This window comes from Vigna unguiculata, chromosome 2 (assembly GCF_004118075.2).
Source record: "Vigna unguiculata cultivar IT97K-499-35 chromosome 2, ASM411807v1, whole genome shotgun sequence".
NCBI lineage: Eukaryota > Viridiplantae > Streptophyta > Magnoliopsida > Fabales > Fabaceae > Vigna > Vigna unguiculata.
The window spans coordinates 30,747,831-30,774,810 of NC_040280.1; the positions used below are offsets into that span (position 1 = coordinate 30,747,831).

Sequence of the window (26,980 nt, forward strand, 5' to 3'; positions counted from 1 at the left end):
TATTGCTACAACATATATTTGCACAATATTTAAACTACTGAATTGTTTAGTAATATTTGGTTGGTGGTAATAGGGGAATAGCAGGAATTTTAGTATCACTTCCAACCCCACAAGATTTGCCCCAAAAAAAACAAATCTTAGACATCAATAAGAAAGGTTCTAATTTAAAGATATACTAGTCTTTTCAAGTCTCATCTTAACTTGTAATAACTATCTTGAATTTTTCTATTTTACTTTTCACTTTAGTCTTTTTATTCAACTTTTTTGAAAGTTTATTCTACCAATCAGGTGCATATATGTTGATTTTTAAGTAATATTTTTAAGTCCCACGTATAATAATATAAATAAGATAATAATATAAATAAGAGAATAATAGAAAAATATTATAAAAAATAAAGAATTGTTTTCAAAAGTGCTACCACAACTCAATATGTCTCTTGATTGTACGAGGAACTTAGGTAGTTGTGGGTGAGTCATCGAAAAGTTTATAATTTTCGCTAAAAAAATTAAGTTCAGATTTTTCACTAATTTTTCTTATGTTGTTCCTCAGTTGTGCCTTCAAAGTACATTGGTGATCATTAATTTTAAAATTTTAAAATATATTAAAATTATCTTTAAAATATCAAAAAACAATGTGTTTGTAATACTTAATAGAAGAAAAAAAAAACTATGCAGAGAGACTGGATTAAGAAAAATTACTCTAAAAAGTTTGCAGTTTTAGTCTATAAAGAATTGTTGAGTAATGATTTTTCTATATTATTAATAATAAGATTATTTTTTGTGCTTTCAAATTTAATCTCTTCGTATGTTTTTAAAATTTAAATAAATATTTTTTCTGGTGTTACTCCTTTTTGCTAATTACTTTTTAAATTTAAATAACCATTCATAATAATAATAAAAAAGTAGTAACTATTTTGTTAATTATATTATTTTTTAATGTCTTCTCGAGTTAGAGAATAGATGTGAATAATTTTCAACTTGCCAATAAAACAATCAATATAAATATATTTTACATGACCCGGTTATCCAAAATAAGATAAAATTGCAATAATTAAAAATATGCATCAAATAATATTTATAAATATAACTATGCAAAAAAATGTTAAAAGTATATCTTATAATTAATAATAAAATAAAATAAATAGTTACAATAATAATATCTCAATAATATATCAAGTATTTAATGATCTATTTTAACGTGAACAAGAGCCAATAATATTTTGTTAACAATCAACTATTTGATGCTCTATTCTTACATGAATGATGATCAAAAGTTGTGTTTTAACCAGTTCATAAATAAAATGATAATCAATATTTATATATTTGGACTTATAATAGTAGTTAAGAGCATGTTCCATAATAGACTCTTATAAAAAAATACGTAATTGCGTCAATTTAAGTTTCAAAATCTTTGAGTACTTGCAGTTAAATTACTTAATTGATTATCGAAGATAAAGCATAATATTCTGATTATGCTAAAAACTTTGACGTAGTATCTGATTTTACAGACTTTTAGTAAACTGGAAAATTTAAATGATATGCTAAACGATGGATGTGTTGTTGGCCGGAATTTTATTTTTATTACAAATAGTGATATATGAGATATTTAAAATAAATTATAGGTATGTTTATTGTAAATTGCATTTAATTTTATGTGCAGAATTTATAATTGTATTTATTATTTAAAGACAAAAATAGTTACGCTAGACCAAAAAAATATAAAGAACTCGAAAATATTTTATTTTCAAATTTAACAAGCAGCATTATTTATTTTTTATTCTTTTGACTTTCTACTATTTATTTTTTGACGTGATTTTTTTTAAATATAATAATATTTTAATCAATGACCAACTTGTTAGAAAATAAAAGATATAAATAAAATAATGGGAGTCATATATTTTAATAAAAATTATAAATTTGTCGTTTTGGGCTTAATTAGAGCGTTTCATGAATTTTTTTTAGACTGTATAGAGCAAGTTGGGCTAAGAATTTGGATGGGCCATTCATTCCTGTTTTAGGAAGAAGTCTAGCCCTGTTATCAGCTTACGTCGTGGACCGAGTAGACCGTGATAAGCTCCTCCCATCTCCTCCGCCAGATCTCATCATCGCCGCCGCTGAACTTCTCCTTGGCATTCTGTCTCCGTTTATTATTATCGTAATCTCTCTCTTATTTTATCTTTTGAACTATAGCAGCAGTAACATTTGTTATGAGTTTTGGTGTATTGGTTCGTTTGACCTAAGCGTTTGAGATTACAACGGTTTGTGTGTATCACTGATGTATGTATAAAGTGGATCTTCTGTTGTGCAGGTTGAAGCTTGATTACAACGGTCAACATGTGCCGGCAGAATTCTCTGGAGCACCATTCCGGTGAAGAAGAAATAGCAGCTGACGAGAGCCTTTTGGTTTATTGCAAGCCTGTTGAACTGTACAACATTCTCTACCGTCGTGGTCTTCAAAATGTAAAACAATGAATACATTTCTCATGCTGTATTGAATATGTGCCGTGTTTTTATTTTGCCAATCTTTAATTTGCTCTTCGATGTTTCCTTATTAGAATGGTCCATTGATACCAACGCCGTCTACTACCTTGTGACCGTGTGTGTCTATGTTTTGTTCTTTTATTTCTGGTTCGTTAGAAACTGCATTTTTCAGCCTCTGGTTAGAAGTTTTTAAAAAATGTCACGAGGAATCCTAAGGAGAAACCGATGTACAATTTGTATGAAACTTCAGCACATAAAGGGTCTTATATTTGTTGTTGGATTAACTTAGGTTCCAACATCTGTTTTCAGAAAAATTGAATTCGAAGTTTGATTGATTGATTCCACTTCTTGTGTTTTCTCTTGCAGCCTTCCTTTCTTAGCAGATGTTTGCGTTATAAAATTACAGCAAGGAAGAAAAGGAGGTAATTATTCCTTCCAAACACTGTATATATGTAGTATTTTATTAAGGGTTTAACATCTTTTCGGCTCCTAAACTTTTCCGAATTTTTAGTTTGGCCCCTATACTTTTCATCTGTTAATAGTTTTAGTTACTACTGTCAAGTGGCTTAACAACTATGATGGCAGTGTAGTGACTTGTTACATGTTCAAAGAGTCTGATGAGATAGTGATGTCTATTTTTTCCCGTAGTTATGTATTTTTTTTTAGTTCTTTACACGTTCAAATTAGTTGACAACGTCAAACTAGAAGGAGCAATTTGGGCGAAGGCCATGTTGACAACGCTGTATGAAATGCTGTAAAGTATCTATTACAACTGAATGTGAGCCATTTGGTACAACCAAGCCTCATCCCCCTCATCCTTCTGAACCTCATTGCTTTTCAAGCTTGAGGCTCTCAGGCTGTATTTTCTCCAGTTTGGATTGACCTTATGAGCCTCACTCGCTGAGTTTGAGGATCTTGGCCAAAACCGGACCTGAACGACCATAAAGCAATCATTATTAACCATACCAAATTACACCCAAATTTAGCTTTTTTGAGCTAACAAATTATGAGGAGGATTCCTCAGTCCTCGGCAATTATGAACTATCTGAAGGACTGAGTACCTTTCCCAAATATGATCGCCAAGGCTTAGGCATATGTGTGTGTGTGTGTGTAGTACCTCCCAAATGAGGAGGGGGCAGAAGAAAAAAATTGTGTAGAAACTAGTTGATTACATCATCTGCTAACACTATTAATTGAAAACAGGAGACTAACACTCTTACTAGAGAAAAGTATATTGACCAAAAACACAAAAATGGTGTAGTAACTAAAACCAAAGTTTGGCAGCCAAAAAGATAAACCTTTTCATTAATACTGGCACCAGTCCTTTATACAAGTCACTTTAAACATAATCACACGAACCAATAAAAGTAATTAATTTAGTTGATTTTGTTGAATTACAAATGAGACAAATTTATCATCATTATTAATGAATTTTAAAATTATTTTCTCATTATTTATTAATAAAAACACATATTTGTAATATTTAATACGAGGCAAAGAAGGAAAATGAATAATGCTTCATAGAAACTATAAAATGCCTTATAAAAAGAACATCAATTTTATCTGAATTATTATTAAGAATCGCAGGAGTATCTAGTTTCATGACTCCATGTACACTAATGTTCATACTATTTTCTTGCTGCAAATGTGTTTTCTTGTGCGGCTGGATTATAAATATTGATTGATTAATATAATACATCATTTCACATCTATGTTTTCCTATTTTGTAAAAGGATAATTAAGTGATAATATTCAATAAAAGAAATATAAATTTTGGGGAATCTGAAGTTCTTCTGCAAAATAGAAAAGCAAATATAAAAAAGAGAAAAGCGTTTAAATTTGTCTTCATTACTCACCTAAGGAAGCTGCTTACGTCTTGAGGTGATGGTTGCTAACATATTCATCACTGAACAGAGGCTTGAAGAAAGGGATAGAATAAAGTATATGACTATTTTGCGCTGTGTTTCTAAATAAATTACCTAGGCTAGCATTACATCCATGGTTACAATAGAAGATTAAGCAGGTCAATTTACAAAATCCAAAGCTACTTTCTGCATATTGTTCCAAGTCCCAAAGGTAATCCTACCAGTAATTCGTTTTCGACATTCTGACCATTTTGCACCATCTGTAATCACAGTTAGAAAGCTTGATTTTTTTGTTGAAAATTTACAAATAGAATGTGTAAGGGTGAGTACTTTCCTGAAGGGTCTGGCTCCTACCACTGGCCCTGCTTTTGTTGCCTTTGGCTTCACTTGCAAATGGTTATTATTCTATTGCTGGCAAAAGTTAGTCTTTTAATTGTATCAGATTTTGTTTTTTCTTTTCTGTATAAGCCAACTTCAAAAGAGTAGGGATCTGAACTTCTAAAGGTAGTGGCTGTGTTTTCAATTTTTTTGGCTGGTGGATTGGTTTCTAGTTTAATTTTATCAATATACAGTTGGATCTTTGTTAAGTTTACATTTAACAACTAGTTAGTTGTAGAAATCTTACTGAATAACAATTATTGTAATAAGGAGTTTTTAAAAATCAATCTTTATCTCTTAGTTTTGTTGCATTGGCTGTAACTAACATACTTTATGTGCTTTCTGTTTTATAGGTTGAGAGCAGGAATAGTGATTTTCAATTATAGGGACCGCTACAACATGCTTCGGAAGACAGAAGGTACAACATATTATACAACACTAGGTTCAACGTTGCATCTTACTCTTGCTGTCATATGCTTGCATGGTTTGAGAAGAGCAATCAAACTAGCTGTCAACATGTTATCATTTGTTTATCGTTGAAAGCTTTTGACTGCAGAATTGCATTGCATACATTTACAATTTGGATGAATAAGATTTTTGACAATGCTGCCATATTAAGCTGGATTTTTTCATTTTTGTTTATTTTTGTCACCCTCCTTTCTTTGATAATTTTTTTTTCTTAAAAAAGAATTTCAACACCACTGAGGCATTTCCGATCACTTTTTGAATACAGTGACTGAAGACTTTTCTTGCCCGTTTTGCTTGATGCAGTGTGGAAGCTTTAAGGTACGAACTGTGAGTTGTACTTTAATTGTGCTCTTCCCATTTATAATTTAGTTAGGAGAATTATTGTCTCTCTTCTCTGTTTTAAAAGTAGGTGAAAACTCTGAAAACCATCATTCTTGAAAAATATATTGAATTTATTTGATATAATGATTCTCTTCTCTCGAATGTTAAATGTAATATTGTTTTGAGGTGGTAAATATTGGTTAGATATACTTGGGGTCTGTAATCTTTCTTGCATGTCTAAATGTGCTATTTTGTTCTGGAAGATATTTTCCCTGTTTGAGTTGTTATCTTAGACGGCTACGTAATGATGCGTTGTTTTCCACACTCCTTTTGGCTATATATCATGTTCAAAGTTTTACTATGAAATCACATGAACTTTCTGTTGATTTCTTTTTTATTATTTTTATATATTCTTAGCTAATGTAATTTCCCATTTTCTTAGTTATTGGTCAGTATTTTGTAAAAGTATTCTCCTTGGCAATTTTATCAATCTCAGTTTATCTGTGCAGGGTTTGCGACTTCATCTATGTTCATCACATGATCTATTCAACTTTGAGTTCTGGGTTAGCGGTTGTATCTAAAAGTTATCTTTAACACACCGATCCTTCTTAATTGCTATGAGTTTATTCTTTTTATAATTTTGTAGGTCACTGAAGATTACCAAGCAGTGAACGTCTCAGTGAAAATGGATATATTGAGATCAGAGGTCAGAACCTTGTTTAAATTTGATTTGTAGTAAAGGGTTTATTTTTTCTTTGTGATTGTCAGTTGTTCACTAAATATTTTGCTCTTTTAGTCATCAAAAGCGTCATGTCTGTCTTGTTAACTTTTTTCCCTTTGCAAATGGTGCCAGTTGCTCGGTCACCAAGTAGGCTAGCAATAATCTGATTGTTGGGTCATGTTAAACAGAACAGTTTGCTTGGGTGTCATTATTTTAATTAGAATGAGATGATTTTTTTAATATTTGATTGAATTCCCTTAATTTGAAATGTATTATTTAGTTTCTTAACATATATGTATCTGCATGCAGAATGTTGCTGATGGAATAATTCCACAATTGCAAACCTTCTTTTTCTGGTTGGTTGTGGATATTTATTAACCAATTAATATAATTTCAGCAAGATTACGAAATTTAAATTATTCAATGACAAAAAATGTACAGTTCAAGGCCTCGAAAGCGTAGAAGAAAGGACTCTGTTCAAAATGAAAAGCGCAGCAATGTAAAATTCATGGAGTTGGATTCACCTGAAGACATACCGAATGGATTTATGCAAAAGGATGATGGTAGGAATTGTACTTTGATACCTGCTGTGTCTATAATTAGAAACAATATTTTTTATGTACATGCTAGGTTTTTTTTTTTGTGTGTACAGAACTCAAAAACCACTAAGATGCCTTGAGATTTTTCCTTAAAACATGCTAGAAGAGTAAACTTCTTTTTTGTTCTGAAAAATTATAAAACGAAAAGAAAATAGGAGGATGCAATAAATATTGGAGCTAAACTGTAAAACAGAGAGGTATCATGCACTGTTTGTGGAATATTGTAAAACGAAAAGAAAAATGGAGGATGCTATATAAATATTGGGGCTAAAGTGTAAAACAGAGAGAGGTATCGTGCACTGTTGTTGGAATTTTACCAATGAAAAATAAACGTGTAAGAGAAAAAATGCCGCTTACTGTTTTGAACGAAAGGTTTTAGGGGAGGTAAAGAGTATTTCACTCTTGCTGTTGGGATGAATCTTCATTCTCGTGTTTGTTTCCGCTCTTTTGCTATGTTCTCATTTGTCCAACACATACCACAAACAATCTTGGAAGGGATGACTAAGTTGTCTTATAACATTCAATTTTGAAGCACAAAGTGCTTCAATCCATGAAATACTCCTTGAATCCCCCTTCCAAAATAAAAGATTGCAGTTTGATGGATTACTTTTACTGCAGTATATGTGAAATATTTGTTACTTACAAGTAATGTCTATACAATTCTGTGGGATGAACTGAAATTCTAAAGTTGTAGATATCCTATGCTGCAAAGGGGAAAATGTGTCTAGAACATCTCGTAATGAGAAGATACTGCTTAGTGGAAGAAATGATGGAGGGAAATTGGGTCCTGATCATCTTGGCACCATGGACGATCTGGAGCATGTTGAATCCAGTTTCAACATTTCTGGTGTTTCGATTGCAATGCCTCATTCTTCTGGAGACCCTGAATGTAGTAAACCAATTTGTAAAAGTGATCCTGCTCTGCCTGTTAAATCAAAGAAACTAAGCATGGATCGCTCAGACTCAAGAAAGTATGTAAATAAAGCCTTTCTCATTTTTTGTTTTATTTTTTTTAATTTTACGAATACAAGATTCTGTTGTAAATGAAGGCTTCAGTAATTTTTATTTCATTCTTATTGTTTCCTAGTTATTTCTATTGTTCTTTTTAGATGTTGTTGCTATTAATAAACAGTTTATTATGTGAAGTCTGGTATCATAAGTATAGTTTCTGGTAAGAGTGGTATTTTTTTAAATCTTTAGTTGTAGTTTTTGAAACTCTAAGAGCAATTTAATTTATTGATTTAAAACAATGCAAAGTCACATTCGTGGAAGTTTAAGTTGTATAATATCTGCATTGTATTTCTGTTACCCATGATTCAAATTTGTTAGCGTATGCAGACACATCATTACTAATACCATTGGCATCTGTTATAAGGTTTTATTATTTTTAAATATTTTTTTTTTTAACTTTGCATGGCTTTGATATTTGATTAATTTGAGAGGAGTGTGATACTCGTGACCTTTTTTCCCTATATTTGTCATGAATGTCCTGATTTGGGCATTTAAATTCTGCTTTTTAATTCAAAATTGTTTATCCAGCCGAATGCTTCTGCAGAAAAGACTGTTCTTTCACTCGCATAGGGTCCAGGTGATTAGTTATCTTTGATCTCTCAAATTTATTATTTGCATGTGTTGCATAATCTGTTTGATGCATGGAATTTTTATGTATAACTTAATTGCTAGAAGTGAATCACAGGCTTATGTGATTTTTTAATTGTAGAAACCTTTTGTTTTTATTTAAACAGCTTTCTCTTTCATGCATAACTTTACTACTAGTCTGCTAATCTTTATTTTATTTATTCTTGCTGTTGGAAATTAGATAATAAACCCGAGTATATGGGGATCAATATTTATTAATAGTCTATCGTATTTCCTATCTCCTATTTATGAGTGCTCATTTTCTCATATTCTAGAAACACAGATAGAATCTTTTGTTCTTGAAATTGTGGAGATTTTTAGGTAGAGAAGGAGGAACGGAAAACAGGCTTGTGAATAATCAGAAATTGATGTGTTTTGATGTATCCTAAATATATAGTATCTACCCTTGTTTATTTTTGAGAAATAAGTCATAAAATACTTAAAACATCATCTAAGATACTCACATCTAATATGCAATAAAACTGGATATTCATGAATTAATTTTTCTTTTATAACTGCAAAGCTGGAGTTGCTTGAGGAATTTTTTACACTGTTGCTTATTGAAGGTGGTGCTACTAGTCACAATTTAGTCACTAGAGAATTGGTGTTTTCTTTGGGTTTTTCTGGTAAATGCCTCATAGTTAATGGTCTGAGATCACCAATTCCTAGGATTTCAAATTTAAATGCATTACCCAAACCATACACGAATGCATTTGAATAGTTTAACAATGTCAACCTGAAATGATTGGATTGGTTTGACCTCAATCGATTTCAAGGGTGACCTCAACCCAAATTGAATGAGTTTTTGGGTCAAATTGGGTTAACAGATTGGGTTGGTTTGACACTGATGTACAAATTTGAACAGATTGAACTTAATAGCAAGAGTTTCCTTGTCTGAGAGCAACTTATTGAAGCTGTTCTACGTGAATGTGTTAGCAGACAGGGAGGAATGACAGGATAGTTTTTAGAGAACGGGAATGGGTGAGATAGTTATGCATACAGAAGAGAAAGGAAAGAGGGTATAAGACTTCTTTGTTATGAATTGTTGGAACCTGGAGTTTGCTAGTTCTCTGGCTTGGGAATGTGTTAGCAGACAGGGAGGAATGACAGGATAATTTTTAGAGAACGGGAATGGGTGAGATAGTTATGCATACAGAAGAGGAAGGAAAGAAGGTATAAGACTTGTTTGTTATGAATTGTTGGAACCTGGGGTTAGCTAGTTCTCTGGCTTGGGTGCCCTGGCTCTTTCTATATTTGAACCCTTCATCTAGCTTAATAAAATGTAGCATTATTCTATAATACATAAAATTGACTTTGGTTCTGTTAGTGGACTTGGTTTTTTAATGATTATCAATGCCTAACTTTTGTGTGTTAAATGAAGCCTATGGCACCGGAACAAGTGTTGTCAGACCGTGATAGTGAAGATGAAGTTGACGATGACATTGCAGATCTTGAAGATAGAAGGGTAAGCTTGAAACCTTTCAATTTATTATGTCTCTGATTTTTCCCTCTTTTCTCCAAATGGTGCATTTGAAATTATTATTTCTGGGCCTTCTGTAAATAACAGGAACATTATCAAATTTTGTATAGTGCCTCTTTGCCATGTCAAATTTGACTGAAATTATGCTCTTTTCATGTTGTAAAGAATTCCTTGTTCAGTTTGGTCCTCCCTACTCCAGTTGCTTCTCTAAACCTTTGGGCATTTACTATTGAATACTTACAAACAAACTGATATTAATCATGATAATTTATTGTTGAACTGCAATGTTGCAGATGCTTGATGATTTTGTGGATGTTTCCAAAGATGAAAAACAGGTCATGCATCTCTGGAACTCCTTTATGAGGAAGCAAAGGTATTTAATCATGACAGTTATATATTAAACTTGCTTTAGTTTTCTTTCCCCCTCATTGCTTGTTAGGTTTTTGAACGAGAAAAAAAACCGTCATTCTATTGTGTGTATGATTCTTGTTGGTTACTCGTGTTTTTACTGTGGCAGAGTGCTTGCGGATGGTCATGTTCCGTGGGCCTGTGAGGCATTTTCCAAGCTTCATGGAAAAAATCTGGTCACATCTCCAACTTTATTCTGGTACTTCTATCTTCCATTAATATTTCTCTAATTTCATGGAGTTTTCCTACTTAAAGCAATAATACTGAATGATCAACGAATTACCTGTCATTAACGTCCCTCATAGCATGGAATAACGAGTTTTTTACTGAATTCGTCACTTATAGCAGTACTTTAGTGACATCAGATCAACCATTCGTAGTACTGTAGTTTATAAACTTTTGCCTCAAACTTCAACTTTTTTGTTTATTTTTGAGTTATGTTTTTAGAAAATATCCTTTGATGCAGCAGGTGTTGGAGGTTATTGATGGTTAAACTTTGGAATCATGGTCTTCTTGATGCCGGCACGATGAACAACTGTAACAGGATATTAGATAGTTACAGAAACGAGGGATTGGGTACTAGCAAATAAAGAACGAAAGGAAACTGACTCAACTACAAAGAATATACAGTCTTCCCTGCCTTGTATTTTGCTTGACTGCAGGTTCCCATTTTCGTATTTGCATAATTTACTATGATTTTTTGACTAGTATTGTCCTGTACATTGTATCGATATTCCCATTTTATGGAGATTGAAATTTAGTTTATTCTCACAGAAATTACATTTCTGAATCATATCTTGTCCAGGAAATATAAATTTTCATATAATCATAAAAATGGACAAAGTACCAAAGTTTTATTTTCTTCATATTAACTTTAATGTCATTTAAAATTTTAAAATCCGGCATGGCTTCCATCTGTATATGTTGGTTATTAGGAAAATAAATGTCCTTAACCCATTCTCACTGCCCTACAAAACTTGATGACTCCACATGTTCTTGTTATCTTTTCTCTTTTTTCTTTAATTCTCAAGAGAAGTTCCCAGGAAATATGTAAATAACACTTTTAATCAATTTTAGCATCTAAAAAATATCAAAGTAATAGAAGGTAACATGTTACAGAGTGTTGTTTAAAATGGCGGGTGTACTCTTGTATTCATGCGACCCAGCGGATAGGGAAGATACAACGGGTTGACGTTCACGACAGTTTGGGAGAAGCGAGGAACGTGCAGTTGCCTGTGAAATCGGAGGATTTTGCTGAAAAATCTTATAATTTCTAATACTGTGTTGGTTTACAATTTCGAGTTTAAATTTATATTAACACTTTTAAATTTCCTATAAAAGCAATGAAAATAATTAATTATAAATTTAACATTTCTTTTGTCGAAATTTTGAGTTTAACTAATTTTAAATTATGTAAGAGGAAGTTAAATGTGTAAAAATAAAAGTTTGGAAGTTGATATGAATTTTAAAGAAACCTTTTACTTTCAAATTAATGCAAAAAATACTTAATTCAATTAGTTGGTTGTGAGAAAAATTTCTTTTTTACATTCTATCTTTCATGTATTTAGTTGGTAGAAGTATTTCTAAGTAAAAAAACTATGATACTGAAGAATATATTATTCATCTGAAGCCCTAAACTTTTTGTCACATAAAGAAGGATTTTCTTGAACTCAATATTCAATAGATTACCTTTGGAAAATAGTTTTATCGAATCATCAAATAATTGGTCCATTTCTGATAAATTCCTTATTAAAACGTAAGAAATTCTTAAAATAAAAAAAAATAACAAAACATTAACTACAATCATTATATTCACCAAAAATAAAAATGATCAAAATATAACTATATAAACATGTAAAAAAAATCATTAAGAAAAATCATTCAACCAACAATAAGTTCTATCACCAGCAACATTATACAAATGATGAATACACGAAATTAAATGAACAAAAATCAAAGACCAATGAAACTCAAATCAACATGGACTTGCCTCATAAGACTCAAGAAAGGAGATAGAGTTCTGGAATAAATCTTTTAAATTGTGAAACTTACTGTCAAACAACTTCTTCCTCATAAACTTAGAACAACTAAAACAGGAAACTTTGCAACAATGAAATAAGTTCTTCAATGAAGATTCCAAAACCAAAAAGGGCCTTTTGTTTTTGACCGAAGATTAATGGGCTTGGACTCTTCCACTTTTATTGATAACAAGCTTACGATTTGGATCCATTTCATGGTCATCTATTATTTTCAAATCCACTTTTCCATGGAACCATGTTACATTTAGGGATGTCAAAAAAATCCGTATCCGCGGGTATCCGTGGATAAAACCCGCAACGTGTAGGAAATGGATATTAGAAATGGATACCCGCTATCCGCGGGTACGGGTATTTTTGATACCCGCATGTTAACAGTACGGGTATCATAGTATCCGTACCCGTGGATACCCGTACCCGCTAAACTTTAATTAACAAAAGTACCCTCACACACAAATATCTATATATATATATATATATATATATATATATATATATTAGTTGACTTAATTTTTTTTAAGTTGCACATTTTGTCTTCTATCTTCATTCTTCAAACTTTAAGTATTGGTATGTTGTCTTCTTCTAAGTACATTCCTTGACATTCTTCTCTTTCCTTTATTTGAAATTGGACATATACATCAAATCCTATATAGACAATGACATTTATGGTATGCTTGTTGTCAAATGATGGAATCAAAATAAGAATACTTGACACCTGACAATTGAGGTTTATTATTTGTTTATTTTGTTTATTTTTTAGGAATCAATTGGAGAAAATGAACTTTTTGATAAAAACACAAATTAAAAAATTTTCAGTGGGTTGAACGTCATTTTATAATTACTTTTATAATTATTTTGACTTGTATGAACTTTAGTTTATTTGAACTTTATTTAAAATTTATGACACGGATGTATTTTATTTCGTTTTATTTGAATTTATGATTAAATATTTATTTTTTAAATAATTTTGTAAATATCCGCGGGTACCCGTGGATACCCGCGGATATGAAAAAAATAGGTAGGTACCCGCATAACGGATAGCCGACGGATATGAGTACGGGTACGACACAAATATTTATCCAGCGAGTAAGGTACGGGGAGCTCATTCCTAGTCACATTTTTGCTTGGCTATACTTTTTTTGGTGGTTTGAAAAAAATAAAATACTACTGTTTTACGATCAATATTGACATTGACATTTTTTTTATTGTTACATATTTTTCCAAATTTTAATTAAGTTTAATACATCAACAAAAAAAAGTTTAATTTTTGAAATTTTATTTTATTTATTATGATTCATTTTAATATGAAGAATATTATTAAATATTTTATTTACGAATACAGAATATATATTTCATATTCATTATTTAATTTAATATCTAATTATTACTCATAATTAATAACTTTTTCCTTTTTATGTTTTTAATTTATTAATTAAAATTATATGTTTACAAATAAAAATAATTATCATTTAAAATATAATATAATTATATTCATTTTCAATACTACTTAAAAACAATATAAAGAATAAAAAAAATTACGGGTCTCATACTAATTTTACATAAAAAAGTTATTAAGAGTCACTTCCTTAATTATTATTCGAAAACAAAACTATTTTTAGAAAAGGAAAGAAGTTCAACAGAGTATATAGAGATTCCGCGTTATAATCCAAACGCGTCTTAAAAAAAGTGGCGCCAATACCTAGGCGCCAAAATTTAAAAATGTAATAAATACAGTAAAGTTTTTTAGAACGAAAAATTGGCATTAACAGCTTTACTTTCTTGTCGTGCAAGATCGTAGTTTGATGGACGCATTTTGATGGATTCGATCCCAATCTTTGAAGGCCTCAATTCCCAGGTATCAACTAATTATCCCACTTTCCTCCATCATCAACCACTTTTTTCATTTTCTTTCTTCTTTTCAGGTTCCCACTTCGCGGTCCTCGTTTTCATTCCCTTCTGGTTCGTACCAATTACTTCTCAAAACTTATCAATATCCTGTTAATGTTGAAAGTTATCTCCTTTTTGATTTCTGTGTCTTGTGGGTATGCATGTCAGAGCCCCCTGATGTTGGGAATTGGTTCTCTAGCTATGAGTATCAATCTCCCGATCCGGATTCGAATCTTAGTGTCGGAGGTTTTGTTTTCATGGAAAACGAATCTCAGGGAGATGGCGAAGAAGTAGAAGAAAGGGTAAAGATTCGATGTCTACGGCCTAATGGGGACAATGCAGTTCAAGAAGACGAGGATAATTATAACGAAGAACAGTGCATGAACAAGGTATCTTCTTGTAATTATTTATTTATTTATTTATTTCTGAACTGATGGCAGAAAGAAATTCAGGTTATTATGGGTTGAGTTTTAAGTTGTGGCTTTTGAAGTTAGACTCACAGATGTTAAGCCAAGAGATGGAGGTTTCAGAATTTTATCTGTTTTATTTTTTTCTTGCAGAATCTTGAACCATTCAGTTCATGTTCACAACTTTCAGGTTTGTACTTTGCCCTTCTTATTGTAGGATTTCTTTTTCAAAATGTAGCTATGATTTGGTTTTCAGTCCTGCTATTCAATTCTCTCAGCTTTTTTGTATGTGCCTCTTTCTTTTTTCTGATTCAGAGCCTCCAGACATCAGAAACTGGTTCTCCAGCTATGTTTACGAGTCACCTGAGTTTGATACATGTAGTATTTTAAGAGATGAAGCTTCTGAAGAGAATCACTGTGGGAAGAAGCTTGAGTTTGAAGTCGTGAAAGCAGATGGAAGCAAGTCTGTTAATGGTCACCCGAAAGGGTGTGTTGGGCCCAATAACCCCTCTAATAAAAAGACAAAGGTAAAACGAATACTCAGTAGTCCTTCCTTATTCTATTAAAACTTTTCATTTTGCTAACTACCCTGCTAAATATCACATATTTACTCAATGAAATTACATATGGTTGTGGTTTCTGATGATACTAAATGGAAGTATGCCAATAAACATTTATGCTCAATTGCACTATGAGTGTTTCAATGAATAGATACTGTTTATTTGGTGACCGTTTAAGCACTTCAGAAAAATATATTCTAATACGTACCTTTTTACCTTGTGCCTATGGAAATGGTCTGGGCAATGAAAATTGAACCATTAGTATACATGTGAGGTATGCTTTCAATATATGGCTCTAAATACATGAACGTGAAATGTGTTATCCACCAAGTCATCTGTGTACTCATTGGTTTTCTTTGCGGTTGAAATCATAGGTTCATGATAGTGCTGAAGTGAAGAAAAATTCAACTACGGTTGACACTCCTCCAAAAAAGATTTTGCAGCCATGCATGCAAGATAAAACGCTGCAACATAATCTTGGTCCAACCAAGTACAAGGAGACATTGGACCTGAATCGCACAAGTCCTCGTCACGATCGAAAAGGACATCCAGTGTCACTGGATACCGATAAAAGTTCAACGAAATCTCCAAAGCTGCTGCATAAGAATGATACCCAAATATCAAACACAAAAACTGATATCCAACATGATAACAAGCTTGATTTGAGTGCAAGTGCAACTAAAACCTTCTCAACAAGAACTGCAGCGTGTACAAGCAATAAAGAAAATGACGGCTTTGTGACAACAAGGAAGAAGATTTGTACGGGAGGAAATGATGAAAATTGTTGGAAGAAACCTGAAAAGATATTGTTAGAGCGGTCAACAAGGACAGTCACAATTCCATTGCAATGTGGTGTTACAAAGAGAAAGGCTTTAACAGAAGCAACAAATGTTCAACTATATAGTGACATGGGGATAACAGGGAAATGGCAATGCCCACAGAAACGTAAACCTGAGGTTGGGCCTGCTATGAAACAACTTAGGCTCGAGCGCTGGGTTCGTAGAATTTGAGACCTGGGAGAACATTATTCCATGAAACAACTTTTACATGGTTAGTGGTTTAAGGTAGATCGATTAACCAAACAGATAAAAACATTTGATTGCATTATGTATGTTTTCCCTTCTGTTATTATACTTAATTATTCAATTAAACCATCTTACTTCTGTGTCGGTATGAAAGAAAGTATTGTATGTAAAATCTATGAACAATAGGAAGAAAATATATTTAAGAATATGGAATCAAAGTTAACTTACAAAAGAAGGAATCAACATTATATTACATTTACTCATGGTCGTAAGAAAATTTTAATTTTTCTTTTCAATGACTAAAATTCATATATATATATATATATATATATATATATATATTTACAGATGTTAATAAATTGTAATAAGTGAATTACGAATAAATTGGTCCTTTTTTAAAAAAAAAATCCAACCAACTTAACATTATCGTCTTCTATACGAATTTTAACATGGCCATAAATAATTTGTTTTCTTAAAAACAAATAAAGATGAGAAATTGTTACATGAACGTTTTCTAGTAATTACTATATAGCTGCCCCTGGTCAATTTGTTTAATTAGCAAATACATAAATAAGACATGCTAAAGAATGGGCTTGATTATTTTTGAGAAAGAGGTGGGCCTTGTGGGCCCACTAAGAGGCCCATTGCAAGACTATAAAAGAAGGGCAAGGACAGGTGTGATGGTAGCGTAGGTGGAGCAGGAAGAAGAAGCAAAAGCAATGGCTTCTTCTGCTAAAAGGTGGCTTCCGCTAGAAGCAAACCCTGAAGTCATGAATCAGGTTCTCTCCACGGATACTCCCATTGCGTATTATTATTTATGTCATTGCTCTTCTTCTTTGTTTTTCTTTAATGCGATTGGAACTGTAACAACTTTTAATTTTAATCGAGAATCTTCTTCAGACTTTAGAGTTGAATACTTATGTCTTCTCATTCTTCTTCGAATTAATGACATTCATATTTTAGCGTATAGTTATTGGGTGATTTTGCAGTTCCTTTGGGGGCTTGGGCTCGGAGAGAATGAGGCAGAATGCTGTGACGTTTATGGCTTAGATGAAGAGCTTCTGCAAATGGTTCCAAACCCCGTTCTCGCCGTGCTTTTTCTTTATCCTATAACGACCCAGGTTTTTGTCATTTTTTTTCTATTTCAACTTTTCATTTTCCATGTCTGGGTCACTTCTCATTTTCTACGGATTTTGTCAAATTATTAGAGTGAAGAAGAAAGGTTGCAGCAGGAAAATGAAAAAAAGGTGAGTGGATTTTATACTGTTATAATCTTTTCTGTAATTTTCCGCTTCTCTGAATTGCCTGTTTTGTTTGACAACATGTGCGTTTAGGTCTCATGACTCAGTGAACAGTACCGTAGTAAAGTTTTATTTTGGCTAGCATATAGCATAATGTCATTGAACATTATTTACTGAACTGCTTACCGTTGTGTGCTGGTGCAGGAATACAACAGTAGAGTGTATTTTATGAAGCAAACTGTGGGTAATGCCTGTGGAACAATTGGACTGCTTCATGCTCTTGGCAACTTGACTTCAGAAGTCAAGCTGGGTGAGTTGCCACTGGTTAATTCCCTCTGTTAAGATTTTTAATGTACTGGATCAAATTTACCAATCAGTGTTGCTTTTTCCAGTTGAGGGGTCTTTCTTTAATAACTTCTTTAAATCTACTGCAAGCATGGATCCACTGCAGGTTATTCCTCCCTGCCTTACCGTTTTGCCGTCTTATTATGTTCGCACATGCAAGTATAGAACTGTTTATCAGCTAAAACATATGAGAAATACCCATTTTACATTTTGTAACTTGTCTCATACAGCGTGCTAAATTTCTGGAGAATGACAGAGAAATGGAAGTTGCTCATTCAGTGGCAGCAACTGCTGGTGATACAGAGGTAATTTGTTGATTGAAGCAACAATGTATTGGGAATTATGTGATATATTCGTGGAACTGGTATGGTACCCTGGTTCAGTCATAATGTATTGTAAATTTAATCCTATCAATTTGGTTTAGTTTTGCTCTTGTTGTTAGCATCTTTAATCTTTGGGTGTGATACACGATGCATACTTAGTGGCTTTAGATAAAATTTATCTTAAATCTTGTCGTTATTCTTGATATTATTCTTGATATTATGATAAATGTTTTGCAAACGTAAATCATACTGATGGCCTCTCAACTCAACTTCACAGGAATATTAATTTGAGAGTGTATTTTAACATATTTGGGTCAAACCCTATTTCCTGCTCCAATTTATGTATGACTTGCATGCAATGTTAACTAGGATTTACCGGGAAAATAGGGTGGAAGAAGTTCCTTATGAAATAGGATGAAGGAATTAATATATTTAATGACTCAATATTTGCCAGGATATATCTTATTCAGCTTCTCATCTTACCACTGATTTCTTTGTTTCAAATATTTGCAATGCAGGCATCTGACAATGCAGATGCACATTTCATATGCTTTGTCTGTGTTGATGGTAAATTTTCTATACAATTGATTGTGTATATCACAGTCGTGTTTTTCCCCTCTCCATTCTCTTTTCTTGTGCATTTAGTTTTGTATTTTATCAAGTATTGATTTTTGCATGATGCTGTAATAATTCATATGCAGATGAACTATATGAGCTTGATGGAAGAAAATCGTGGCCAATATCTCATGGTCCATCTTCACCGAGTACTTTGTTGAGGGTAAATAATGTAATATCTTTGCATTTTAAGGCCATCTCATTTTTCTGCTTGTTCTGGAAAGGATCGGTTTGTTTTGTGAATACAAACGGAGAGTTTTTCTTTATATTGCTGTCAAATGACCATATTTCTATAGTAAAGCATCTTGGGCTTATAGACTGTACTTCCACATTTTAGCATTAGTTTCATAGATGATGCCTTTGAATTTCATTGGTAAATGACGCTAGTGACTCTGCTTCAATCATCTCAGCATTGAACCCCTTCCTCTGAGTGTCTTTCCATTCCTTTCCACCAGAGGGTGCTACCAATTTTGCATGTATTGTGCACCTGCTATAAAACTTTATCTTCAGGCGAGTGCATTTTTCCTGTCAAATTTGGTGGGTTTTTGTTTTTCAACCCTGTTCATGTTATTAGTCATTTAATCACGTTGATTTGCTGGGTTTGCTGATCTTCATATTACATATCTACCTATATTACAAAGTGGTTTACCAAGGATTTACAATTTTAAAATTACTAATATATTGAAATTACGACAGGATGCAGCTAAGGTGATACAGAGCATGATCCAGAAAAATCCAGAATCCCTCAACTTCAATGTCATGGCCTTGTATAAGAAATCCGGGTAAGGCTATTGATTTAGGCTTGTTGGAGTTAGTATGTTTAGATTTTATTTACACACTAGATCAACAGAAAGCGAGGTTTTTTCACGATGAAACAATGTAAATAATAATTTAAAAAGCAACCCATCATTTGAAACGGTGTAGAATACTTCGCATGTATTACTACGCAATACTCATCTTTGGATTGCATCTGTAAAGATCGCAGGTACTACCAGGTCCTAGGATTGTTCTGTGAATCTGTATGACATGATTGAATTGCATGTTTCTGAACATTTGGATTTTGAGTTTAATCTATTAAGTAAAGGGACATTATGCAGAATAGATAATCGCATCACAATAGCGAGATTACTATTGGTAATTACATAAAACATTGAGCGTAAGAACGAACTCCCCGACTTATCGCAAGGAACCTATAAATGCACAAAAACATTACTCTGGCAGTGCTGAAATTGCTGTCCATAATATAATTTGAAATATAACATCGTGAAGAATATAGATCAATAGTTGTGTTTACAAGGCTTTAGGTCTCACCTGTGTTTTTTATATAACTTTGTCATTTTTTTGTTATTAAATCACTTTCACTCTGTTTCTTCTCTCCCTATCTTTCTTTTAAGTAACAAACGCACTGTTAAAGACACGTTGGAATTGGAGACTCGAAAGTTGCTGCCATGTTTATTACAATTTCTTTTGTTAGAAATATGCATTGAAATAAGTGATACGACGATAGAAAATATTTTTACGAATTTAATACAGTAGAACAAATGTTAATGCACTAAATGAAGAAATAAAAAGTTATTTCTTCTAAAATATTGGGCTTTCACAAATTAAGCCCCACATGTATAATAAATCAGATAAAATTAGTTGGAAACATGGTATATATTTTTGTTTTTATATGAACAAGAAATTAATAATGAAATCTTTGATGAGTCCCCTTTGCTTAATTTTTTTCTTCAGCTATCAAAAAGATATAATCTGTAACGAGATAATATTTTTTTATAATTGATATTTAATTTATTAATTTCATTTTATTTTTCTTTAATCTACAATTTTGTTCTTCAACTTTTAAGTTAGCATATACATTGTTCTTCCTATCGTTCCCTTTATACGATCGTACTCCAGCATAAACATACAAATACTCCCATTTGAGGATTTTATTTTAAATCTCATCAATTCGTTTAAAGTCTATAATAGTTGTGATTATTGTTGCGGATACGCACCGAGAAAATTTGTATCGCACACGAGAAATATCATTCGATAAGATTTGAAAAACAATAATCAATTATAGAATCTTACAATTTATTTGAAATTATATTTTAATTGTGCAATTTAAAAGTTATTTAAAGAAAATATTTGAAAGTTATCTTAAAAATTCTTGTTTTAGAAGTCTATTTCAAATTTTACACGTCTTCCCATAATAAAGACAGTAGAAATTTTAACAAGGTGATACGAGAAAATAATGTAATGTATAAATAAATTCCATAAATTTGATACAAGGTGAAAACATAAATTTTGTGTATATTTGAACAAGAAACTAAAGGAAGAAATCTTGGTATTTTTTTTGCTTATTTTTTTTTCTTTAGGTATCAAAGCATATATTTATGACATGATTATTTTTCATTGATATTTAATTTATCGTTTCATTCTCCTTTCATCTATTTATTTAACATTTTTCATCCAATCACCCCTCTTTCACGTTAGTACTTCTTAAGTTTCATATGTCCATCATAAACATACATTCAATCCAATTTGAAAGATGTTATTTTAACTTTCATAATTTTATATAGTTATAATAATTGTGAGTACGTATAATGCACTGTCTCTTATTAGAAAGAAATTGAAGATAGTCGATGAGTACTTTTAACAAAAAATTAAAATTGTTAAGAATATTTATAGACTTAAATAATAACTTTGTCCTAGTATTTGATTATTTTTTATTTTGATTCAATTTTTTTTTCAATTCAATATTAGCATTCACTAATTTTATTTAATTTTATTATTTTCACTAATATTGGTAAAATAATTATCCAATTGTGAATAATTACTGTCGTATATATTATTTTGTGATTTTTATTTTAATTTTTTTAAAAAATATTCCTTTTATCTAAAAATAAAATGTATTCATGTATTATTTTGTAATTTTTTTATTTTTAAATTTTATTTTTTTTATTTAAAAATTTTTTATATATTAAGCGAATATCATGCAACGTGTATATATAATAAGTCTTTGTTAGGTTTTGTTTGTTCAAAGAAAAGTCTTTGTTCCACCTTTGCTTCTTCTGTGTAGCTTTCTTCATTGCATTTCTTTAATTAGGATGATATCAGTCAGTCAATTGTACTTGAGTAACGTGTGGGTCGGTGAAAGACAATGGTGGAGAGACACCTAATTGTATTCAATTAATTATACAATATAAAAAAAATATTTTGAAAATGATAATTTTTGTATATACAAAAAAAGGTTTGTTTTTATTTTGTGGGAGATTTTTTGAGTGTTTTTTATTTTAAACTATAGAAAAGAAAAAACTTTCTGGAACGAGTAACAAAATTATCATATATTTAATTCTAAACAAATATATTGCATGTATATGTTCACTCATGTTAACCATAACATACATAATTTGATTCCAAACACAAATGTAATTGTAATACGTAGAAGGCAGCAGGTGCATTAATGTAACTAATGTGCATTAATGTGTGATGTGAAAGGGTTGTGGACTTGTAACGAGAGAGAAGAAAAAGGTCATGTAATAGAAATATAAGGAAAGTGAAAAGATCCCTAAATTAAATTTTTTAATTAGATTAAATCATAAAATTAAAATAAAAAAACCTACAAAAGGAGTCGTGTAATTTCAGAACATTACTAATGGAGAATTTTGAACGGATCTCTTGTTTTTTAATATCCTTTTGATACCAATTAAAAAATAATATTTTTATAACTTTAGTTTTCTTTTTTAAATTTTAATATTCTATACTTTAATACAAAAGATGCGTGTTTATATACAAAATAATATATATATATATATATATATATATATATAATATATATATATATAATTTTTTAATTTTAATTTAATATATATTATACTATTCTATACTTCTAGATACAAAGGGATTCTTTTCTTTTTGTTGTTTTTTATTTATTCTTTATATAATAGTTTAAATTATATTAAATTAATTATTTACTCTTTAATTGATACATTCTTTAAAATTTAATTATTATTTTTTAAACTAATAGAATTTTCTATAAAATAAATAAAATCTACTTACAATAAAAATATAAAATTTATTTTTATAATCACAATATATATATTAATTTTAATTTTATTTTATTATATGTATTGCCATTAATATTATTAGAGGGTTGTTGAGTGTGTTTTTCTGAGAAATGTCTAAGTACTATTTCCACACGTACAGACCTTTGAATTGGTTCTAAATAATTTAGAATATTAAAATAAGATATCTTCGAAGTATTTTCCAGAAGGAAGAGTTTGTCATAAGTTGGATACTTATAAGTCATCCACAAAATAACTACACATTAACGTCTCCAATGAGCATTGTACTAATTCAATCCATGGCTTCTTTAACCCTCCTTATACCAACATTTATCTGTCTTCAATTTCATCTTCTTTCCTTAGCTTCTGCAGACGTTAATATTGGTTCTAGAATTTCCACCGATGACAATGGTGTGTGGCGTTCACCTTCGGGTCATTTTGCCTTTGGGTTTCGCGCATTGAATAATAACACGGATCCCAATACGAAGTTGTTCATGGTTGCCATATGGTACGACATGATACCCGACAAGACCGTTGTTTGGAGTGCAAAAACAGACAACAAACTTGCAACAGCAGCAGCGGGATCACAGGTTCGGATCACTTCGGCGGGGCTAACACTGGCAGGTCCCAATGGAGATTCCATATGGAGATCAAACGTCACAAGTACTGTCTCCCTAGGATCTATGCTTGACACTGGCAACTTTGTTCTACTGACTGAGAACTCTGAAAGTGTGGCAAAGTTTTGAGAACCCCACAGACACGTTGTTGCCTACCCAATCTCTCCAACCTGAAGCCACGCTAACATCTCGATTAACAGACACTAATTACACCACCGGAAGGTTCCAACTTTATTTCAATAATGGTAATGTCTTACTGAGTCCTCTTGCATGGCCTTCTCCACTGCGTTACGACCCTTATTATGTGTTTAATGCCTCTGGTGCTGCTTCAACATTAGTATTCAATGAGTCGGGGAATATCTACTTAAAGACCGAAAATGGTACTCATATCCCACCTCGAGGTTCCCAATGGAATATCTCGAATCTGGATCCTGAGGTGAACTACTACAGAGCAACGCTTGACTTCACTGGAGTTTTCACGCAGTATTCTCTCATCCACGGAACAACACTGCCCAGCCAGGGTGGAGAATCATGAGGTATGTTCCTGACAACATTTGCACTGCAATATCTTTTAATTATGGTAGCGGTTCCTGTGGCTATAATAGCTACTGCTCCATGGAAGATCAGAGGCCTACCTGCAAATGCCCTTATGGGTATTCCCTGCTGGATCCGAGTAATCAACATGGTGGATGCCAACCCAATTTCACCCTCGCTTGTGGAGCCGATATTCAAACACCGCCAGAAGAACTATATGAAATGCATGCATCTCAGGATTTTAATTTCCTTGATGGAAATTATGAAAGGATACAACCTTACTCCGGCCAGGAATGCCAGCAACGTTGCTTGCAGGATTGCGTGTGTGCTATGGCCGTTTCTGGAGGCGACACTTGTTGGCTGAAGAGATTTCCCCTTGGTTGGGGTAGACAACAACCAGTCAATGATTATCATTTTGTCTATATCAAAACAAGAGTTATTCGCGACTTTTATCCAGGTGCAAATAGGGACCCCCCTGCTCCGGATTCAAAGAAACTGTTTCTTTTGGGACCACTAGTTGCTTCTCTTGTCCTTAATAGTATTCTCTTTGCTACAGTTGCTTTCTTTATTCTCAAGAAGCAGAAAGTGAATAGGGTTTCCGAAGCCGCCCCCAGTCCTTTGGAAACAAATTTGCATTCGTTTACTTATGAAAAACTGAAAAAGGCCACTCAGAATTTTCAGGAGGAATTAGGCAGAGGTTCTTATGGCATTGTTTACAAAGGACAACTAGAAGAAGGTTCTTGTCATGTGGTTGCTGTGAAGAGATTGGACAGATTGGTACACGAACGAGAGAAAGAATTTAGGACTGAACTGAGTTCTATTGGTAGAACCTGCCACAGAAATCTGGTGAGGTTGATTGGATTTTGTGACGAGGGAATGAACAGAATATTGGTGTACGAGTTCATGAGCAATGGTAGTCTTGCAGACATGCTGTTTGGGCAATCGAAGCCCAGATGGAGTGTAAGGTTTGGATTTGCTACGGGGATTGCAAGAGGGTTGGTATACTTGCACGAAGAGTGTGAGAATCCCATTATTCATTGTGATATAAAACCTCAAAATATACTCATAGATGAAAATTTGAATCCAAAGATATCTGACTTTGGGTTGGCAAAGTTGTTGTTGTCTGACCAAAGTAGAACGACGACGATGATCCGAGGAACTCGAGGATACGTGGCTCCTGAATGGTTTAAGAATGTTGGCGTGACGGTTAAAGTGGATGTTTATAGCTTTGGGGTAATGTTGTTGGAAATAATTTGCAGCAGAAGAAGTGTGTTGATGATGGAGATCGGGGAAGAAGAGAAGGCAGTGCTGACAGATTGGGCTTGTGATTGCTTTGTGGAAGGGAGAATAGATGTTTTGGTAGAGAATGATGAAGAGGCCTTATCTGACTATGTGAGGCTACAAAAATGGGTGAAAGTTGCACTATGGTGCATTCATGAACAACCTGAAATGAGACCAACAATGGGAATGGTAATGCAAATGCTAGAAGGATTTGTTGAAGTCCCTAACCCTCCATCTCCCTCTCTCATACATTCCATGTCTTAACTGAATAGATTTGTGGGAGAAAAGGTGATCCATGGCTATTATTCTATGTATGAATTCCCATTCCTGTACGATTTTTTAACCAATATGCATGCATTATATATATATATATATATATATATATATATATATATATCATAATGTTTCTTGTTTTGTCTAGCTTTCTAAGTTGCACACACAATTTCTTCATTGTCTTTATGTTCAATCAATAGTGCTAGAGTAATAGTAATATGGGTAGGTGGTATTTCCATCTGCTTTACACTCATTCTATATGACATTTCTTTACTTATATGATCACAATATATTAGTTAAACTAACGTAAAAGGTTGGTTAAATCAATCTAATTATTTGTTAAATTTATATTTGAATTAATATATCAATTCTAACATCATTAAACATTGCATAATTATTAAAAGGCTTAAATATATATTTAGTCTCTATTTTTGTTCTTTTATTCAATTTGATCCTTATTTGTGTTGTGTTTAATTAGATCCTATTTTCGTCAAATTTTGGTCAATTTGGTTCTTTTTATTAACGGTGTTTAAATATTTAACGTTTTTGAACAATACATGTCACGCTTCTGATTTTTTTGATATATTTTTAATTTTTTAATTTAAAAAAAATTGTCCAATATTTGAAATATTTTTAAATATCAATTTTAAAAGTATTAGTATTTTAGAATATAAATATTAGAAAAAATATTTAATAATTATATTCTTATAATATTTTAAATAATTTTATTCTATTTAATAATTAAATATAATAATTTTATTCAATTTATAATTAAATTTAATATTTTATAAGTGAATTTCAAAAGTGATTAATAAAAATTTCAATTTTAGAAAAAATATTAGTATAATTTTTATAAAAGATATTAAATTTGATGTCAATTTGAAAAGGACAAAATTGATTCATTTTAATCAAAATTGGAATGAAAATGAACAAAAATAATGAATACATAGACTAGATTAAACAAAAATAACTAATATTGGGACTAAATTGAACAAAAAAAAAATAACAAAATCACAAACTGACACGTGACACTAACATTAATACGTAGCACAATTATGACTTGACACGGACAATGTTTTTTAAATTAAAAAAAAAAAAAAACAGGACTGACACGTGATATGACTGTTCAAAAACTTTAATTACTTACACATCTAGTAAAAAGGACCAAATTAACCAAAATTTGACGAAAACAAAGCTTAATTAAAGACCAAATATATATTTAAGCCTTATTAAAAGATTTGTAAAAGTTTTGTAATCATCAATAATTTTATTATAGCATGAAGAATTAATTGTTAATATATTTATGTGTAGACCAAACTTAATTTAATTATTATACAAGGTTTACTAGTTGGTTAAATAATTTAAATTTTGTAAGAGTTTCTACTATGGTATTATGCTAATTATATCACATAGCAATAATACATGAAA

At 31.6% G+C, this 26,980-nt stretch overlaps 3 protein-coding genes and 1 pseudogene across 5 annotated transcripts; all 4 read left to right on the forward strand.

Annotated features, from left to right (window-relative positions):
- The first annotated feature begins 1,989 nt into the window (after positions 1-1,989).
- On the forward strand, positions 1,990-11,152 carry LOC114173800 (polycomb group protein EMBRYONIC FLOWER 2-like). Of its 2 annotated transcripts, none has more exons than XM_028058409.1 (15): positions 1,990-2,155; positions 2,309-2,460; positions 2,848-2,903; positions 5,078-5,142; positions 5,458-5,510; positions 6,023-6,076; positions 6,160-6,219; positions 6,544-6,590; positions 6,676-6,797; positions 7,528-7,804; positions 8,373-8,421; positions 9,853-9,936; positions 10,245-10,324; positions 10,469-10,558; positions 10,826-11,152. In XM_028058409.1, the coding sequence occupies exons 2-15, from the start codon at positions 2,335-2,337 to the stop codon at positions 10,947-10,949; spliced, it is 1,287 nt and encodes a 428-aa protein (XP_027914210.1). In that variant the 5' UTR covers positions 1,990-2,155; positions 2,309-2,334; the 3' UTR covers positions 10,950-11,152. The 2 variants fall into 2 exon arrangements, with proteins under 2 accessions (XP_027914210.1, XP_027914211.1); XM_028058410.1 differs by having other exon boundaries at positions 10,829-11,152.
- A 2,998-nt stretch (positions 11,153-14,150) lies between these two features.
- Positions 14,151-16,408, forward strand: LOC114173085. Of its 2 annotated transcripts, XM_028057306.1 has the most exons (7): positions 14,151-14,250; positions 14,318-14,354; positions 14,451-14,671; positions 14,843-14,879; positions 15,005-15,216; positions 15,512-15,523; positions 15,624-16,408. In XM_028057306.1, exons 1-7 carry the CDS (start codon positions 14,212-14,214, stop codon positions 16,257-16,259), a joined length of 1,194 nt encoding a protein of 397 aa, XP_027913107.1. In that variant the 5' UTR covers positions 14,151-14,211; the 3' UTR covers positions 16,260-16,408. The 2 variants fall into 2 exon arrangements, with proteins under 2 accessions (XP_027913107.1, XP_027913108.1); XM_028057307.1 differs by lacking the exon at positions 15,512-15,523.
- Positions 16,409-16,941: 533 nt separating this feature from the next.
- On the forward strand, positions 16,942-19,899 carry LOC114173043 (ubiquitin carboxyl-terminal hydrolase 3-like). Its single transcript, XM_028057239.1, has 9 exons — positions 16,942-17,053; positions 17,264-17,395; positions 17,483-17,521; positions 17,720-17,825; positions 17,908-17,966; positions 18,091-18,165; positions 18,702-18,750; positions 18,885-18,961; positions 19,495-19,899. The coding sequence occupies exons 1-9, from the start codon at positions 16,994-16,996 to the stop codon at positions 19,582-19,584; spliced, it is 687 nt and encodes a 228-aa protein (XP_027913040.1). The 5' UTR covers positions 16,942-16,993; the 3' UTR covers positions 19,585-19,899.
- A 3,247-nt stretch (positions 19,900-23,146) lies between these two features.
- On the forward strand, positions 23,147-25,621 carry LOC114174631 (annotated as a pseudogene).
- Positions 25,622-26,980: the final 1,359 nt, after the last annotated feature.

Bases quoted from the DNA above. Each gene is read 5' to 3' on its own strand.
- LOC114173800 (XM_028058409.1), top strand. From the start codon at position 2,335: ATGTGCCGGCAGAATTCTCTGGAGCACCATTCCGGTGAAGAAGAAATA. The intron at 6,798-7,527 runs GTAGGAATTGTA...CTAAAGTTGTAG, and splicing joins ATTTATGCAAAAGGATGATG to ATATCCTATGCTGCAAAGGG. The intron at 7,805-8,372 runs GTATGTAAATAA...TTGTTTATCCAG, and splicing joins GATCGCTCAGACTCAAGAAA to CCGAATGCTTCTGCAGAAAA.
- LOC114173085 (XM_028057306.1), top strand. From the start codon at position 14,212: ATGGATTCGATCCCAATCTTTGAAGGCCTCAATTCCCAG. The intron at 14,251-14,317 runs GTATCAACTAAT...TCTTCTTTTCAG, and splicing joins TTGAAGGCCTCAATTCCCAG to GTTCCCACTTCGCGGTCCTC. The intron at 14,355-14,450 runs GTTCGTACCAAT...TATGCATGTCAG, and splicing joins CTCGTTTTCATTCCCTTCTG to AGCCCCCTGATGTTGGGAAT.
- LOC114173043 (XM_028057239.1), top strand. From the start codon at position 16,994: ATGGCTTCTTCTGCTAAAAGGTGGCTTCCGCTAGAAGCAAACCCTGAA. The intron at 17,396-17,482 runs GTTTTTGTCATT...TCAAATTATTAG, and splicing joins TTTATCCTATAACGACCCAG to AGTGAAGAAGAAAGGTTGCA. The intron at 18,166-18,701 runs GTAATTTGTTGA...TTTGCAATGCAG, and splicing joins CAACTGCTGGTGATACAGAG to GCATCTGACAATGCAGATGC.